The sequence below is a fragment of the Cornus florida genome, unplaced genomic scaffold (genome assembly GCF_030987335.1).
Source record: "Cornus florida cultivar Cherokee Brave unplaced genomic scaffold, ASM3098733v1 CherokeeBrave_3.0.0_Hap2_Chr06, whole genome shotgun sequence".
In the NCBI taxonomy this organism is placed as follows: Eukaryota; Viridiplantae; Streptophyta; class Magnoliopsida; order Cornales; family Cornaceae; genus Cornus; species Cornus florida.
The window spans coordinates 105,313,267-105,332,259 of record NW_026775576.1 but is presented as its reverse complement, the minus strand read 5'-3'; the positions used below and the strand labels follow the sequence as shown (position 1 = coordinate 105,332,259).

The following is an 18,993-nucleotide window of genomic DNA, read 5'->3' as shown; positions in this document are numbered from 1 at the left end:
CATGGCATATGTTGAGTGGTTAAAATTTTGGGTTGTACGAGTTAATGGTTCAATTTATTTTTTAAACAAGGTATAAAATTACGAAATATTAAACATTCAACTAAATCCAAATGAGTCAAGCCCAAATTTATTATTCTGTACTTGAGGAGAGTTCAATAAGTTGGGTTAGATTCAAGTTAGTTTGGTTTGATGAGCCCAAAAAAAAATGGTTTGATGAACTTAAACTGGAATACTAATTATATTAGTAATAATAATAAAGTAATGATAGGGAAACTAAAAAAGAATTACCGAATTAGTATCGAATTTGACGTGATTAGTCATTGTTATCACGTGTTAAACAATTATTTTAGTATCGAATTTGACGTGATTAATCATTGTTATCACATGTTAAACAATTATTTTTTAAAACTGTTTAAGTATATAAAGTGGACAAAAACACGTATTCGATATTTATTAGGAGTTAATTCATTAGTCTCCATGTCATTATTCTATAAAAAAAGAAATTGATGATTCAAGTCCTATCCGGTTATTTGATACTTTTAGCCCTCTAACGTGGGCGTCAGGCACCAACACACAGTGAAATTGAGTCAGAAATGTGTTCGCCACAGTTACGGTGTTTTGGAATTTGATTTTTATTTTTTTACTTCTTCTTTTCTTTCTTAATTTATTATTTTAAATATTGTTGGATAGTTTTGTAATTATTTTAAAAAATGGAAATCAGTGAAATTCTAAAATATAGTACTATGTGGTTAAAAATATACCCTAGGCCACAAAAAGTATACTCTAAAAAGCCTGTCCAAAACCTAGATGGGCCTTGAGATAAATTCAAGTTGACATGTCCAAGTTTCATCCCTTATAACAATTGGGCTTAAAAAGCCCGAAACAATAATTTTTACAGAGAAGAGAGAGAGAGGTTCGTAACACTATCAAAGAGGAAAGAGAGAGAAGAAGATGGAGGATTTGAAGAAGAGAAAGCTTGACGATGAAACGGGCAACGATCAATTTTCGTCGAACCTTTCAGAAGAACAGTTGCGTTCGCTGCTTGACCCCCTCGCCAAAGCCCAGTTGGTCGATCTCCTCGCAAAACTGTACGTTTCAATTAACTACATTTATTCATGGGTTTGTTTTCAATTCGTATTTTAAAATTAGATTTTTTTGTTCTGCTTTGAATTAGTCTTGTAAGGTATTGATATATGCGTCGAGCAGTTGGTACTAAAAAATCTAGGAAAAGCACAAATTCGATTTGCATGTATTGATATTGCACGTATTGCACAAATTCGATTTGCACAAATTCGAGCAGTTGCTAGTTTTTTTTAGTTGACACGAAAAGTTTTGATAGTCATGAACAGTGGCAGTAAGGTGTACGGAATGATCTTGTAAAATTTGTCAAATATTCCAGTTCATTTGGCATTTCAGTTTTTGGGTGAATTTCGTTTTATATTTCTGAGTTTTATAAATCTTGATATGTAATCATGTTATGAATATTCAGGTCCCTATCTGAATGGAAAACCGTACTCTTGAATTTTTAAGTGATTTACGACTAAAGCTGTAGCTTAATGATACCTCTTCGCCTTTCAAGGTAGAAGCCTAGAAGGTCGGGTTCAAGTCCCTAGGGGCAAGTGGGTGTGTTTCTTGTCAAGGTAAAATAAAAATAAGTGATTTGGATTGTAGCTGTTGTGAAAATTTGTAAATATTTTATTAATTTATTTTCCTAATTTGACATAGATTTGTTTGTATAACATATAATTAGATATATTATGGTAATCAAATAAAACAATACTTCGTATAATTTAATAAACAAAAAGATGGCCTGTGATTTGGAGAGTCCCGTGAAGACACACTTTTCTAAATTCGTTTTATCCTTCCTAAGTTCAGTTGCTAATGTTATACAATAACTTCAAGATACAACCCAAAAATCTCAACAGTATCTCCTTTATTAGCATGCTCACAAGAAAATTGGTCACCGATTCTTGCTATCTTTATCAAAATCCGTAAAGTAGTGTAAAGATATATATAATACAAAATTGAGAGGAAAATGAGTCTAACGAGGAATATATTAGAAATTGAAGAAGCCTCTTTTTGTAGGGTGTAGGATGTTACCATTATATTACAAAACTTAAGATTCAAGATTATATTAAAGCATAGAAAATCATACAAAATATAATTTAAATCAAAATAATAAAAAATGATGGTTTTTATAAAATATTCCCAACGATCCCCGATTTCCCATCTATTTTAAATAATCAGGAAATAAATTTAACCGTACAACTTTTTACCACATAATAGGAATTGGTGTTTATCAGATTTGAACATACACCATCTGATGGTCATGAGTGTACTATGTCTTGAATTTTGCCCTTAAAGCAAACTTCAACTTATCACACACCTAATATTGACTATAGATTTGGACTATTTGGTTTTGCTGGTTACCACTATTAACAACCATAGTATTTTGATTCTCATGACAAAAACTAGACAATAGCCCAATTCTCATAACTGCACACTCGCATAGCTCCCACTTAGGCTAGTCATTCAAAGATGCATGAGATGTCTATGTCATATTCCCATTTTTGGCTCATTCAAGGTAGGTATCGTGACTCATTGGCATATTCTCTAAAGGAGATTTCTCAAATCATGCTCTCCCTGTGACATTATTATGTGATTGACTGTAGGAGTGCTGGTACCAATTGAACATTCTTCATGGGATCTCCAACCACAAAGGTTGGGGAGTATTCTGCAGGTGACTGTCTTACTTTCTTTAATCCATCCCTTTCAACAAGTCTAGGATTGTGCTTCTAGAAAGAGAATAGGTTTTTCTTTTTCTTTTTATTTCCTTTACATTTTTGTTTACACTTTTTTTCCCCTTGTATCTGTTTTCTTTATTTTCCTTCTTTTTTCAAAAGAGAGAGAGAGATCAAGGAAAAAAAAAAAAAAAGAGAAGCAGAAAAAGGAAAAGGAAAAGAAAAAAGAAGAAAAAAATCCATGAGAACTCCTATAAGATGTGGGGGTGTAAAAAATAATAATAAGAGGAACGAATAAAGAGAACAAGAAAGGAAGAACAAGAGAGAAGGAAAAATGGTTCTAAGACCAATTGTTTTTCTAGGCACGTAATTCTAGACTTGTCAAAAGGCACGGCTAAGCCCAAAGGTTGAGATATTACATAAAGAAGGCTCATTGGGTACAAACAATCCACATGTCATGTCATTATGGCCTTTCAATTTCTTTGGAACATTTATCTTGATTGCTTTCACATTGTAGATCCAAAAAAATTGCAATTACTTCCACTACAAAACATTTTAGTTGTGAAATTCCTTTTTCACACTTGGAACACAATTCATGATATGCTTTCTTTGCAGTCTAAAGCTTCTATCCTGTAGTTATTGTTCTTTATTCATTTGTTCAAGCGTAAACTGCTGGGGCTCACAACTCCTTGTTGGAATTAAGAGCACAAGGAGTCACTCTTTTGCCTTTCAAAACTTTGCCATAAACATGGTTCATGTTTCCCCACCACAACACGTTAATTGAGAAAAAAAGAAAAAAACTTCATCGTTGCAGCCTATTGATACATCTTGAATAAATTTGGTTTTGAGCTCCTTTTAACTTCTCTTTGTTAATCACTAATGAACACAGAGGTGATAATTAATGTTAGATTATATTGCATGGAAGTTATTTTTTCCTTCTGTTGTAGTAGTGATTCCTAATGCTTACATTAAGCGAATTGAGGTCAAGTCTATTTTAGAAAATTAAAGGGCTGGACAAGGAGAAAGGAGCAAGTAGTTTCACTCGATATAGGCCGATAGCTTTTGTTATTTCCTCAAACTGGAGACAAGGATATATTTTACAACTCCTGTCTTTTAGTCTCAACTATCAGTAACTCCGGATTTTCCTTTTCTCATTCCAGTTTGTCATAATTGATGAAGCCAAAACAGGGCATGCCCCATTAAGGTAGACCTTATGAGAGAAATGAGGTATCATAGAAAGAACCTGTTAAGACTTACCTGCACTGTGCATATTGCACAAAAGGCAAATTTTAATATGATGTGTATGAATCATGCATCTAAAAATTCGGACAAGAAATTAAAATTTGCCTTTCAAATTTTAAGCCTTGTGTATTTCAAAACATTCCAAGTGCCTTGTAATACTGACTTATTTTTTAAAAAAAAAAAAAGGTGCCTTGTAATCCTGTCCTAGCACATGTATTTTCACCTGGATTTGTGCACACGTGCATGGATGTATTTTGTTGTTTCATTGCATGCTCATGTTTTTTCTGTATTCATGTATATGTGTCTGTGCGTGTGTGGATCTATTTGATGTGTAAGAATCATGCATCTAAAAATTTGGGCAATAAATCATCTTCGTTTAGCCTAGCGTTAAGGCATAAGCCTTGTGCATTTCAAAATATTTCAAGTGCTTTGTAATCCTGACTTGTCAAAAAAAAAAAAAAAGGGCCTTGTAATCCTGTCCTATTACATGTATTTTCACCTGGATTTGTTCATGTGTGCATGGATGTATTTGGTGTGTCATTGCATGCTTCATGTTTGTTTCTGTATTTATGTATACGTGTCTGTGCGTGTATCTATTTGATGTGTATGGATATGCATCTAAAAATTCAGGCAAGAAATCATCTTCATTTAGCCTAGTGTTAAGGCATAAGCCTTGTGCATTTCAAAACATTTCAAGTGCCTTTTTAATCCTGACTTATCAAAAAAAAAAATAAGTGCCTTGTAATCCTGTCCTAGCACATGTATTTTCACCTGGATTTGTGTGCATGGATGTATTTGATTGTGTCACTGCATGCTTCATATTTGTTTCCGTATTCATTTATATGTCTCTGTGCATGTATAGATCTGTTTACGCATGTACGTATGCATGCATAATTGTTATCATAACATGCAAATGTGTTGAGCTTGGGTCAAGTGAGAGCGGACCGTATGATGTCGTCCCTGATTGTATGCTATATGAATTGACTGTGCGTGTGTGCTTATTTGCATGTTGTTGCATGAAGAGGTTGCCAATATCCTTCTATTGCTGAAGAAATTGGAAGTCTTGCGAGTGCAGATCCAGCCCATCGAAAGCTTTTTGTTCGTGGCTTGGCCTGGAATACTACCTCAGAAACCTTGTGTGCTGTGAGTGTGTTGCTGACTGCTGGTTGAGTTTTGTGTGTTGTCAGGGAATATATGTTCTGGCCATAATAATTCACATATAGAAAAACAATTATTTTTGTGCGGTTCTCTTTTAAATCTTACATTTTGTCTTGATCTTATATCTAAGATTCTCAACTTCTTAAGGGTTTGTCTCCATATAGGCATTTCAAGTGCATGGAGAAATAGAAGAGGGGGCTGTGATCATTGACAAAGCAACAGGAAAATCACGTGGTTATGGTTTCATTACCTACAAAGATATAGAGTCGGCTCAAAATGCACTGACGGCACCCAGCAAATTGATTGATGTAAGCATATGTATCCTTATACCCTTAAAGTTCTACCTTATTTTAATATATGCCTCCACATTTTCCATTTTATTTCGAAGATCAGAAGATGAGATAACTCTCTCTCTCCCCTCTCTTTCCAACCCCTACCCTACTGAAATTACCAGTGTAGTATGATGTTTCTCTTGAAAATTCATATAATCTAATTTAAAAATGATGTAAATGCTGTTTGTCCTGGAGTGATCACATTGACAAAACTCTCTCTCTCTCTCTATATATATATATGTATTTGTAATACGTATGTTGCATTCTTTTCATGTCAGTCTCCCTTGGTCGCATCCTATTCATATCAATTAGAGCATGGGTAATTTTGATATGTGTAACAGATATTGATGCCCCAAACTTTCAATATAATATGACTAGTACACACAAATTTTAATTGCTTATTGAAAATGTGTTGCCGTAGTTTGGAATACTCGAGAGGTGATTGTCTTTCCTTTTTTCTCTTAACGGAAATGCATCTTTTTTATTTATTTATTTTTTTTAAGGCTTTTCTTGATTAGAGAGCTCAAGAAGGAGAGCAAGAGAAGATGTTTTACTACCAGATATTAATTAATATTACCTTAGATTACTTGACAGGAGGAAATCCTAAGCTCAGTCGTCTATGCCCAAGTGTGAATTAGTAGTTGTGGCTACTGAAAGTCAATGTTTCGGTTTCCTCTACCTTTCGGCCTTTAGATTGAGAATCTTTTGGTCGACCTCCACAAGTTTTATCCGAAATGACCCTTCATTTTGATTGTTGGGACTCTATCTATCCTACATGCCCTTAGCCACCTGTCTTTAGCATCCGTACAATCTAATTGGTTCTTATTTGTCCTTGATGTTTCAGGGTATGCCTTGAAACTTTTTAGCAACCTCTCCTTCTTGTACTACATTGTATTATGGGAACAACATGAAGCGATGATATGCTTCGCAAGCGAGTCAATGACTAGTAGCCACGGTAAGATGGAAGGCTGAGGCTAGGATGTCCTCTTATCCCTTTGCCTCCCACCGGTGATGCCACAGGAAGAGGTAGCTGTCGCCAAGACACATAAGAAGAAAGCGGCCTGACAAGTGCTTCTACCCTCACTTTATTCCTTAATGGGAGGCACCCTTGGCCCGTTTACATCGCTAGTTAGAGATTATTCCTTACCTTCTTGAGTTGGGAGTTGTTCTTTATATGGAGCGATGGAAGAGGGCACTGCTTACATATGCACCAATAAGGGGAGGTGAAAAAGCAAGAAATAGATTAGAAAGTATCCATTGCTTCAAATTCAAATTTTTGGGATCCCGGACTCTGAAGAATCTCCCCGTGAAGATAACCCAATAAGAAAATGAAAGAATTGATGAAGTGAAGTGAAATAGTATTGATAAACATTACACTTTTTTCTAATTAAAGTTTTGTGACCGTTCACAACATCTTTTGTCCATTGAAGCGCTTTATTATATTATTGTTGTTGTTGTTATTTATGTTGCTTAGATATATATGTTTCAGGGTCGTTTGGCTGCTTGTAACCTAGCTTGCGAGGGCTTAAGCAGCACAAGTGTTACACCTGATATAGCGCAGCGAAAGCTTTATGTTGGGCGCTTGTCACCGGATACTACAAGTGAGATGCTACTCTTTTTCTTTGGAAGGCATGGCGAGATAGAAGAGGGTTCAGTTGCATATGACAAAGAGACAAACAAATCACGGTACACAACATAGCAGTGCTACTCTAACAAAACTGCAATAATACTAATAAAGATAATGATAAACTGTTAGTTTTGCTGTTGCTTTTATTGTTCACAACGCTGCCATATGTAAAGACCTTATCTTTTTGCTTGTTTCATATTAAGTGGTTTTGGCTTCGTTACATACAAGACGTTGGAAGCAGCAAAGAAGGCTATAGATGATCCACAAAAGACCCTTGGGGTAAGGAAATGATATGCCTTGTATGGATACTTTATGTTGCATGAGCTTTTTATGCAGTTGTGGTGATAAGTATAGATTGCACAATGCATCACGGGAAAAATCAAGCTTGCTGTAGATTATTCAGGTTGAAGATGTGCACCTATTAAAAACCGAATACTATTGCTTGTCAAATCAAGAAATGTATGTTCACATTGTGAGAAAGAAATTGTAATTCAGTTAATATAACTGATTTTTAAAAAAAAATAAAAATAAAAACCTTAGTTAAAGATAAATAGATAGGCACTATTGAATTTATTTAAATTAAAATCCAAAACTTGTTCATGTCAATAGAAGGATTGTCCCCGATAATCAAGTATGATTTGCAATATGTGTGTCTAATGCATCAATTGAAAAGATGGAATATCTTGGTTAATTTTTCTTTTAAATGGTGTAAAGTTGGGGTAAGAAAATGATAAGCCTGATGTTCACTTATGTTGCATGAGCTTCTATTTAATTTCATATGATTAATATGGGTTTCACAGTGCATCACGTTGAAAATATCTCAATGGATAATTGTATTCAAATTTGAACTTTCGCTATCTATTATGGACTGACTACTGTAGCTTTCAAAATCAAGTACATTAACTATTAATAGATATGCCTAATTGAAACAGTTTATACTAAGTTGCCAAAAAAAATCATTCAAAAAGGAAATTATATTTCCATGATGAGAAATGGGGTGGTAGTCAGGCATGGTCAGTAAGGAATTGCAATTGAACCAAGCATAAACTCTTTTTATTGATGAATAAATAGTTATTTAAGTGGTGGACATAAAATCTTTTTACTTGGAAAAGAAATCATGCACAGGGGGAGCTGGAAATCGTGCTGAAGTCATTATTGCTGGTTCGTTGATGTTATTGATTAGTTTATTAGTTATGTGAAATGCATCGAAATTAACAAACACCTTTGTTCCATTTTGTCACATTTTATGCATTTAATTTTTTATATTTTCTAATTATTAATCAAATTAAGAATCCTCATTTTCTTTGACAAATTTTCTTACAGGAAAATGTTTGGCATGTCTGATTGTAGGAGTAAGATTATCAGATGATATTTTTCTAATATTATGAAGTTTCCTGTTTGGTTGCAGGGGAGGACAATTACTGTGAAGCTTGCTGATAACCACAGAGGCAGAGTAGCGCAAACACAGATACCATCATCATCAATTGTTCCGGTACCTGTACCCCTGGCATCTGGATACCCACAAGCTGGAAGAGCATATTCCAGCACTGCCCTTGTTGCCTACACATACCCTCAATCTGGGGCGACATATCCTACTTCTGCTTACCAGAGTCCTCCCGCAGCAGCTGCTCCTTACGCAACCCAACCTCGGATTTCATACCCCTCGTTTGCAGTGAATAAAGATTCACTTGGACCTACACCAGCAACACCTGCAGGGTCAGGTGGGTACCTATGTTACATTCCAAAACAATGAAATATACGGAGTACAAAAGAAGCATGGTATGGTGGTATTTAACCTCCACCCCCACTTCTTTTCATTTTCCTTCTACTGTATTAACTCAGCACCGCCATCACCACCACTGCTATGTACTATTATTTTTTGTTTGTCATTTACTAGTTATCATTTGACTTTTGCAGGTGTTTTTTAGTTAGCTAAGATAGTGAAGATGTTTACTAGCAGAATCAATGGTAGTTTTTTTTTTTTTTAAATTTCTGCTCACAAGTTGCTAAGACATGCTCATTATAGTCTGAAGGAAGGTTCTCTTCGTTCATGACCCAAAAAAAGAAATTCGTAATATTTGTTTTTCCTTGCTGCTTTCAGGGATTTTTTATTTGTTTATTTTTTTTTTTCGAAGTGTTGGGGAGAGAGGGCGCCAAAATAAGGATTGATGGTTTTTGTGTATTTGATGATGTTCTCAATCCAACCTCCAAATTATTTGTAATTGATGGAAGTTCGTCCCTGTCGCAATTTTAACACAGTATGAATTGAATTCAATTTATATCTTCTCATTTATCTTGATTCTTTTGAATTGAGATTCTATTAATCAATCAAATGCTGCACTATTGTTTGATATATATCCACCAAAGTAAAGAAAATATATTTTTTTTATTTTCTGATGTTTGGTTATTGTAAAATATTTACGAATAAAAAAAAAAATTAAATTTTAATAAAAATAAATTATTCATTAATTTTTGACAAATTATTTTACATGTCTCGCCTTATGGACTACTTGACCTCAACCTCGATTTAGGTCTTTGTCAAATACTGACAAAATAAAAATAAAATAAAAAGAATATTTTATATCGAAACAAAAGAGCCGTAACCTTAAATCTATGGGACATACAAACTAGTCAACATTTGCGTGCATGAAAGCATATAATAACTAATGATCTAGTCAAACAATTAGGGTTGTACATGATTCAACTCGATTCAGTTTTAGATGATTAAAATGAATCTCATAGGATAAGCTAAACAAACCAATTTGAATTATGAAAGAACAATATGGATTGGTTTAATTTTATAGGTTAGATAATAATTAGACTTAAATATAAATAAAGTCTTAATCTAGTTTTATGATCTACATGAAATTTTGCTCTGCTTCCTAATCAACAATGATTTTTTTTTTTTTTTTTTTTTTCCTTCTAAGATCTACTAGTAACATAGTAATAATGCATCATTTTGCTATTTTTAAATTGAATTATTGACCATCGAAAGTGAATCAAATTATTAGAATCATCTCTTGAAGATGATAAAGTATATATTATTACATGTATTTCCGCTCAACGGTCATAAAAACTCTTCATTTATCTTGATACATGATAAATGAGAATTTATGCACCCTAGACAACTATTGATTACACTGGTAAATAAAGATCTACTTAAAAACTGAAATATGCAAGAAAGGTTCTTCCCATGTGAATGCTCAAGGTAATAATTCATAAAATAATTAACTTTAATTTTCTGCTAACCTGGCCTATTAAGGTTCAATTGTGGATCAAATACAGATCAAGATCCTCTCTAGTTGCATAATGCATCCAGTTTCTCGGAGTAAATGAATAGTAAAAATTATGGAAGGTTAAAATTTATATTTTAATTATATCCGGTTTACTTTGTTCTCTCCCAATATAAACATATTTTGATTTGTTTCCAAAACGAATCACAAAATGAATCACGGCTCTATTTCCATTCATTTGTTTCCATAAATTTCTTATTCCCTTTCTTCATACTAGGTCATTCAAAACGAATCACGGCTCTATTTCCATTCCTTTATTTCCATAAATTTCTTATTCCCTTTCTTCATGGTCATTTTATTCCAAATTAACATAGTAACATCAAAACAGAAACTAGAAAGTATTATTTCTAAATTTTATATTTTATTTCCAAATAAAATCGTATAATTTTTTTTTTGGAAGAAATAAGGGAGATAAGTGGACGACCGGGAAAAAGGAAATTAATCATCCATTTATTTGTTTGGTCCATGAGTAAATTGTTTGGTTATAATCTTAGATACAAAGATTTGCAGAGCACTTTCAAATATGTTAGAGACTGGAATGGCTTTTTGTTTAATTATTTGTATACGTTAAATATCCCAAGCAATTTCAGAGAAATACTAGTTCAAATTATAATTTATAAGTGGTACATAATTTATTTCATGTTATGTTATACATACAATCCGTAATTAAGTAAGAGAAGGATCAGGAACAAAGATGAAGAGATAGAGAAAGCAACACCAAAACAGAAATTATGAATCAATGAACTAACAATTTTTATACAAAGTGAAATTTTTTTGACTATTATCACAAATAAACAACATGAATTTGGAATTAGCCAACAAATTGTTTAAACAAAAAGAACAAATTTGGCAATAATAAAATGAATTTCACTGGAAGCACCAAAATAAAATACAACCGTTCTCTATTAAAATAAATTATACAGTATTTTGAAATTAATGTTTAAAGTTTATATATATACACATATATATGTGAAATACAACTTAAAGAGTGATGGTGAAAAATTAGTTACTCTATTTTTAATCGACGTGGCACTTTTCCAGCCACTTATTTCAAAAAGAAAAAAATTGGTTAATGTAATACCGGAGGTGATTCTCTACCGACCAAACACAAGGTGTTGCCAAACCCAATTTGATGCCCTCCTCCACTCCTCCATTTCACTAAAGTTTTGAATGCAAGCAAATTGAGAAGAACCATGTCATGAGACGGGTGCGAGGGCCATCACAATAGTTCACACTTCATATCTCTATTTTCGACCGACAAATCTAAATAAGTATAGAATTTTCAAATCGAAAAACTCAAAGAAATGTCTCATCCTTTCTAACTTCTTTTTCTCTGTCCTCTAATTTTCTTTTACTTAATTATTTTCAGTAAACATATTTATCCATCCTCTCTTTCCTCACACTACACAGGCTAAAAATATTCTCATCTATCCTGTACTAATAATAAGTATATAATGCCTATGACTTTACATGTGTTTTTGAGAAAGTTAGGCCAAAAATCAATGATATTTTATTTTCTTTCTAGAGACTGAAATCAGGCATATTTTCACGATTTTTTTCTCCCTTTGTAAATAAGTCCGCACACTAGTTGGCACAATTGGTATACTCAAAAGACTTTTTTTTCTCCAGAATTGTTATTTAGAGGTATGTGGTAATATTGTTTTATCTTCTAAATTAAAAAGTCTATGATTCAAGTCACTTTAAAGATAATGTTTCTGTTTGAATGAATTTTCTCTGTCAAGTTTATATATATATATATATATATATATATATTCCCAAGGTATCAGTTAAGTTAAAGTCTCAGTATTATTATATACTATCGTTATTTGTTTCCTTATCTTTGTGAGGAAGATTTCTTCAAATGTTTGGTGTTTATGTTTGAAGTTTGAAGTTTGAAGTAGTCAAACTTAAGTAGGGCCCAGTGTCATTCTGCATGTGCCTTACTGCCATGTATCCTTTCTTCGTATGAGTCTTTTAACTCTTAAGAGTAAATTTGATTTAGTTAAAAAAATAATAGGAACTTCTCCTATATATTCAATACACAGATCTACTTTATAGTTTATAATATATCAATAAAATGTCACAGTTCTATTAATAACATTTTAAACATATATTTTGTTGGTGTAAACAATTTTTTATGATTATGTGTGATCAAATTATAAATCTCAAATCTAGCAAAAGTATTAATTTTTAAATACATACAAAATATCTTCATAATTTCACTTAATTAAAGGATTTGCAGGTGCAAAATAATATTTTCCTCATTAACCATTCAGTTTTGAAGCATGTGACAATATATGACATATGTAGTACGTGTTTTCCCTAATTTTCCTAAACGGCCTTAAAAAAATTAAAAAATAAAAATAAAAATAAAAAAGATAAAATATCTTTTCACCACTTTCTCAATGCCCTGTTTCTTCTCTACACTTCTTCTATGCAGTCCTCTCTGCCTCTACCTCCGCCTTTTACTCTTTCGCTTAGCTATTTAACTTCCAAAAGCAGATACTAGTTTCTTCAAATCTCAATTTATTTATTTATATGTATTGTTCTCTGATCTGGGTCTTCATTTGTTCATACTCAGATCATAGTTAAAGCCACTCACTTTAGTCTCTGATTATCTACTCTCACTACTATTGCAACCATCGATATATGTCAACTTATCTGCTATTTGGGTTTTCTATTGGAGATGCAAATGGTGGCTGTTTCTTATGAGGTGTCATTCTTATGCTTCTCTTTCTCTTTCCAATGGTCCAATTCATTATATATATATATATTGCTATATTCCTGTGTGATGTATTGGGTTTCTAGGAAAAAAGGTTTTTTTTTTTTTTTTTGACAGTTTGATGGCGTATTCAGTCCTAAAAACCATTTGTTGATATGGGTTTTGTTCCTTTCTTTGTGATTGTTAATAGCATAGAAGCCATGGATTTTTTTTTGTTTTGTTTTGTTTTGTTGATAAAAGGGTGGATTTCATTTATATGGGAAGTTTTAGAGTATTCGAGAGGATGGTTTGGGGTTTTGATTGTTTTCCTTGATTCTATTTTTTTGTTTCATGAAAAAAAATTCAGTTTCTAATGTTTGTCCTGTGCTTCCCTATGAATCATAGAAAGTGAATATCGATTTGTAAATTTGTGATGAAACAAAGTTCGGTTTTGTTTGTATTCTTTTTAGTTTGTTTCAGTTGGTGCCCTTTAGTTATAAATGTTGTCTCCATTGATTTCCATTTTATTTTCTCTTTTCTTGGATGTTGTCATGATCTAAACTGTTGTTAATTTTTTTTTTTTGTTTGGGGGGGGGGGGGGGGGGAGAGGGGAAGGGGGTTGTGAAGATAAGGTCTATGTTGTGTTTCTTTTGTTTTATGATATTTTCAGTCCACTTGGTGTTTTTGGGATTCATGGAATAGCTTAATATTTTACAGGCTTCTTATTTTCTATATCTGCTTCTACAGATATATTTATAAGTTTGAGATTTATTACAAGAGGTGTTCCTATTATGGGTAGAGGTAGAGGAAAAGGGAAGAAACAGAATGCTACTACTGCTCGTGAGGACGCTGGCACTGGTGAGGAAGAAAAGATTCCGACATACAGGAGAAGAGGAAGGCCACAGAAACCTTTGAAGGATGAAATTGAGGAAGAAGAAGAAGCCCAGAAGTTAGAAGAAGAAGAGGAAGACGAAGAAGAAAACGGTGAGAACACAAAAAGTTCTCTCTCTAACAAAGACCTGAAAAATCAGGATGCTGCGGAGAATGGAAGGAAGAGGAAGAGGTCTTCACAGGTCAAGGGGAATCCAAATCCCATCAAAGAGGAGAACGGCGCGGGGACCAAAACTAGCACTGACGACTCAATTAGGTTTAATGGATTCAGACAAAATGGGAGCAGGCGGAAAAACAAGCCTCGACGGGCTGCTGAAGTAGGTGTGAAGTGCAAATGAGATTCAGGTTGGCCGTCAATGTGACTCTACCTTATTTTGTCATATGTTTTTTCTTTTTGGTAATCTGGTGTCCTGCCCAAATGTTGCTTTCAATCAAATGGGTGGTTTCTATTGGGAGTTTTGAAACAGATTATACTGCTAGAATCTTCTCTCAAGCTATCACCATTAAATATTTCTGCGGTTTTTTTTTTTTGTATTGTTCACTATCAGTAAGTAAGCAGAAACTTCTTTTACCTGGTAAAAGTTTTTCATTATCACATATTTTTTTGTTGCAATTGTACTAATTAGCTTCGAGCTTCGTCCATTTGATTTAATGAATTTCTTGTAGTTTTTCCTTCAGAAGAATTTAATACTTTTCATTTAATGAAATTCACCTAAATTGGTAGCAAAATAAGAAAGCTCGGTAGTGAGATTTGATGTAAGTTGAGGATTCAAAGAGTGGAATTGGAGACTGAGAAAGAGTGGATTAATATTGCATTAACATTACTGAATACAAGCTTCTACTAGAGACATGGCTCCTGACAATGGAAAGCTGGGGCATTCTTTAAATGGAAGCATATTCAATGATATACTCATATTGAACTGACTATTCAAGATGCTGTTTCTTCAGAATAATTCTGATGAGTAACGAGAGCAGCACATTCTTTGGTGTCTATGCTTCTTTGTGTTGCCATTATAGGAAAATGGAAGTTTTATTGCCAGTCAAAATGATTAGGAAGTGTAGGGTGTTCTGATGCCATTGTTAGAGGAATAAATTGGCCCTTTGTTGTAAAAGAGAGAGTGAATTTGTAATAGATAGGTTTGATTTTTGGTGCAACTATACCTTGTTCTGGTTGGTCATGCCTGTTTTAGTCCTTAAAGATTTTCATTGTTTTTTGTTTACTTGCCTGCTGTTAAATAAATGAAAGCATGGTTTACAAATGAAAGCTATTGAGAAACAAAAATGTACTATCCATTTTACTGATATGATGCTTCTGGGTCTTGGATTAGTTCAATATTACCGTTGCACATGTGCTGAATTAATTTCTACCGAGGGACCTAAACTATAAGGGTGCAACTAAATCTGGTATAATTGATGGAAGTTGAGGTCCAACTTGAGTCTGTGCAGACGGAAACTTTTTAACAAGTAAAAAAAGGGAGCGCATCCCGAGAAACTACTGCACAAAAGAAAACATCAGTATACCCTCAAGCTATCCAAAAAATCAACAAACTACTACTCTCCCTTTCCTAGAAAAATAAAGAACTCAAAATAAAAAGTTTCAGCTCCCAATCCGTGCTTCCACACCGTCAAAAGACCGCCTATGTCTCTCACACCACAATCCCCATCATATAGTCTGTTCAGTACCTCATCCACCACTACCAATATCTACTACAGACAGAAACTTGGTTGACCTGCCTTGTCTTTTGTCACTATTGGTTGGATCAGTTTGGTTCTTGGGTTGGATGAATTGTTCAGGATTCAGGTTTGGTAGGTTATTAGATTGTTCTAGGCCATGAGTTCAGTTTAGTTTTCGTGATCACCAATCCAGGTCGCTTCTAGTGCATGTTCTAGCTAGACAGTTGTTTAAAAAAAACATTCATATTGTGAGGTATAGTCTATAACTTCTGATGGATGAGATAAGGATGACATAGGATGAGCAACTGCAGGTTATATCTGAAGAGATGCTTAAGCACTGTCCTGCAGTGGTATGTTTAGGCTTTAGCACAATGGAAAAGCAACAAACAGGATACCTAATTGTCTGGGCAACAGGAATGGGTGACCGTTTTCTTGGCAACGTGGCCTCTAGCATGGTCAAAACATTATTTAGATATTATATCTTGTTTTGATTTTTTTATAGCATGTACCTGGAAAGTTGCAAATGTGATTTCAAAAGTGGTTGCATCATAGCGAAGGTAGTTTTTGACTTGATATTTTTTCTAGGTTTGTCAGTATGGGACTGTGAAGGATTGTAGTGGTGCTGCCTGTCATAGGTTATCTTTTCTGTAGCCGTTCAATGGTAATTTCTTTTCCATACAAAGGAAATGTAAAGAAACGAATGCTTAATGTAAGAATTTGATTTGCAAAAGCATTTGATCTCATCTTAAATACTATTGGCATTGGAATTAAAACATAAATGTTGGAATTGGAAGTTAGAATAGAAAAATAGGCACTGATAATATTTTTGGCTGGTGAAACTAAATTAGTAAGAATGTTTCTTAAGTGCATTAAACATCACTGGACACACCAGCGACCAATGAGCAGGAAAATATTGTGTTAGTTGAAGGATTTAGTAAACCAAAATATGTCTAGAAAATAGAATGCAGGGTCAGAGTTGTTGGGGTTTAGAAGATGGGAGGACAGAATTAATGTCTCTGTGCTTTACTGTTCTTGTTAAAGTGGCTGAGTGGGTGTTAGATTATAGTGGAGCCTGCAAGCATGAAATGGCATACAATATAGCCTTAGAAAATGTAAATGGAAGAAGTAGTCAGTATTGCAATACATCTTATGATTTAATGAGTGGCAATGCATTTGTGCATACTTAGACTTTAGAGAGACTTTCAAATTTGGACAGTTCTTTTTACGTATGTGAAAACCTAAAATGATTGACAAATAGATCGTACTTGCATAAATCATTAGCACTATTATTATTATTATTATTTTGTTGGTGGTGACTTTATGTTTTATATCCCCCTTCTTTCCCCTTTTTGTTTTTATGAAGTCACTTGGTGATTTAGACTATTACCAGGTAATAGTGTACACACTTGAACTGGTTGACAAATTAGACATCTTCTCTTATAACTTTTGAGTGAGACCAAGTTCCTTCAGTCATAAAGTATTGTCTGCCTTGTATCCTATATGTTAGAGACATGATGTTTTTTGTTATTTTGTCGATGAATGACTTGATTTTTTTTTTTTATTGATGTTCTCATGATCTCATCGGTTTCCATCTCATATTGAAAATAATTTTATGGAGGTATAGGCATGTTTGAAAACTGAATCATGCTTGAGTTATTATTTTATTTTTGGTTTGGTGAGTTACATGTTGGCTCCCCCAGTAGCCTTGCGGTCGCACTGGCTACTGGAATGAGCAAGTTGCACCTGTCTAGAACTAGAAAATTAAGTGTTTGGTGTTCAATTTTGTCTGCTTTAAATCTCTACAATGTGCAAAAAGATCAAAGAGGTGGTTTATTGTATCTTATTACTAAAACCATACCAATATGAGGCTACTTTATAGATTTATTTCACTTTTGTAACCCCTTAGTGACAGCAGATTCATTTTTGCAAATGAGAGGTCCTTTTCTTCTTTCAATCGCATGAAATGATCTTAGTTGGATGTAAGAATGTGACTTTTGAGCATTAGATTTGCAAGAAGTTACAATCACCAATTCACCATTGATTTTCAAGCCTTTTGGCAATTTCTTAGTAGAGAAAAAAGTGATGTTGCTATGACATTTTTTCCATGCTTCACATGTGGTCAATGATGTCAACACGTTACTTTTAGTTCTGTTTATGATACATCTGTCTTCCAATCTTCTTTTGATATATTGATTTGTACCTAATAATAATAGTAACTATTCAAAAATAAAAGATAAAAATTTGTACCCATATAATAGTATTACATAGTGTTTGTTGGTTGATGTAGATTCTATAGTGCCAAGCTGTGAAGTTTCTTTTAATCCTGCAGTGGGTACTATCTGCGTAATTGTTTGTGTTCCAAACTTTAAATGAGGATGGTTCAATGCCTTAGGTACATGGAAAGAGCTCATGGACAAATTGTCGGATTTAATCCATTACCCGACACATTTATTTTACTTGTCGAGTTGTGATTAACTGTACTTACTTGAGGCATTGTGATTGGCTTTTCATGACACTTGTGTGGACTTTGGTAACCTGTCAGTGGCAGTGGCTTTATTTGCCATTGGAATTTTGGCACTTTTTAACTTGATTCACAGTATATAGCCATTCACTTCTTTTAAGTCCCCTTGTTTTCTAGTAAAAACAGATTTGGAATAGGGGCTAACTGGTGCTCTAAATGGTCTCTCAATTTGGGTTGGGTTGGGTTGAAACATGAAAGTTGAACAAATAAAAAATAAATCAATCATCATTCAAGTGGATTTAGGATTATTAGGCCAGGCACAAAATTATGTTTGGAATTTAATGCGGGGGCTTATATATGTGATCCAGTTCTCTGACAAACTTGATGTCATTTTGTAACAACCTATTTATTAATTAGCATTATAGCCTTCTATTTTGGAAAAATTATTAGTTGGTCCATGACCATTGAGACTTGTTGGACCAGTTAAATACATACACTCTGATCAAGAAAATGACTCTATAAGAGTGTATTAATATATTACTCTAGATGATCATGCCACGCCATATGTCATGAGGCACTATTTATTATAAATATGGATGATCGCGCCATGTGGCACTATTTATTATTGAAAATACATCTGGCCAATTCTGATAGGACCATATCTAGTCCTAATTGGCACCTCTCTGGCAAAACCAGTAGTCTCAAGCTACTAGGTCTCTGGTGAATGTTGAAATGGCAAGGGCAAGGGGTTGCTACCCTTCGCCCTCATGTGGTGATGCCCCGCTCTAGTCTGATGGATTTCACCAAACCCCTGTATGAAACTCTCTTCTACAGAAGAAATTTCTTGTATATTCATTAGAAGAGAGTTCTTGC

The 18,993-nt window shown here is 33.8% G+C and overlaps 2 protein-coding genes across 2 annotated transcripts; both read left to right on the top strand.

The window, feature by feature from the left end:
* Positions 1-890: 890 nt before the first annotated feature.
* LOC132313644 (UBP1-associated protein 2A-like) lies at positions 891-9,012 on the top strand. The gene is made up of 6 exons (XM_059812514.1): positions 891-1,088; positions 5,006-5,126; positions 5,306-5,449; positions 6,963-7,159; positions 7,304-7,379; positions 8,509-9,012. Exons 1-6 carry the CDS (start codon positions 952-954, stop codon positions 8,851-8,853), a joined length of 1,020 nt encoding a protein of 339 aa, XP_059668497.1. The 5' UTR covers positions 891-951; the 3' UTR covers positions 8,854-9,012.
* Positions 9,013-12,780: 3,768 nt separating this feature from the next.
* Positions 12,781-14,621, top strand: LOC132313643 (protein HEAT INTOLERANT 4). The gene is made up of 2 exons (XM_059812513.1): positions 12,781-13,106; positions 13,842-14,621. The coding sequence occupies exon 2, from the start codon at positions 13,886-13,888 to the stop codon at positions 14,321-14,323; it is 438 nt and encodes a 145-aa protein (XP_059668496.1). The 5' UTR covers positions 12,781-13,106; positions 13,842-13,885; the 3' UTR covers positions 14,324-14,621.
* The last annotated feature ends 4,372 nt before the right edge of the window (positions 14,622-18,993 follow it).

What these genes read in the sequence shown, in the direction of transcription:
- LOC132313644 (XM_059812514.1), top strand. Translation starts at nt 952, where the DNA reads ATGGAGGATTTGAAGAAGAGAAAGCTTGACGATGAAACGGGCAACGAT. An exon ending in GTCGATCTCCTCGCAAAACT is followed by an intron (nt 1,089 to 5,005) that starts GTACGTTTCAAT and finishes TGTTGCATGAAG; the next exon opens with AGGTTGCCAATATCCTTCTA. An exon ending in AAAGAGACAAACAAATCACG is followed by an intron (nt 7,160 to 7,303) that starts GTACACAACATA and finishes TTTCATATTAAG; the next exon opens with TGGTTTTGGCTTCGTTACAT.
- LOC132313643 (XM_059812513.1), top strand. Translation starts at nt 13,886, where the DNA reads ATGGGTAGAGGTAGAGGAAAAGGGAAGAAACAGAATGCTACTACTGCT.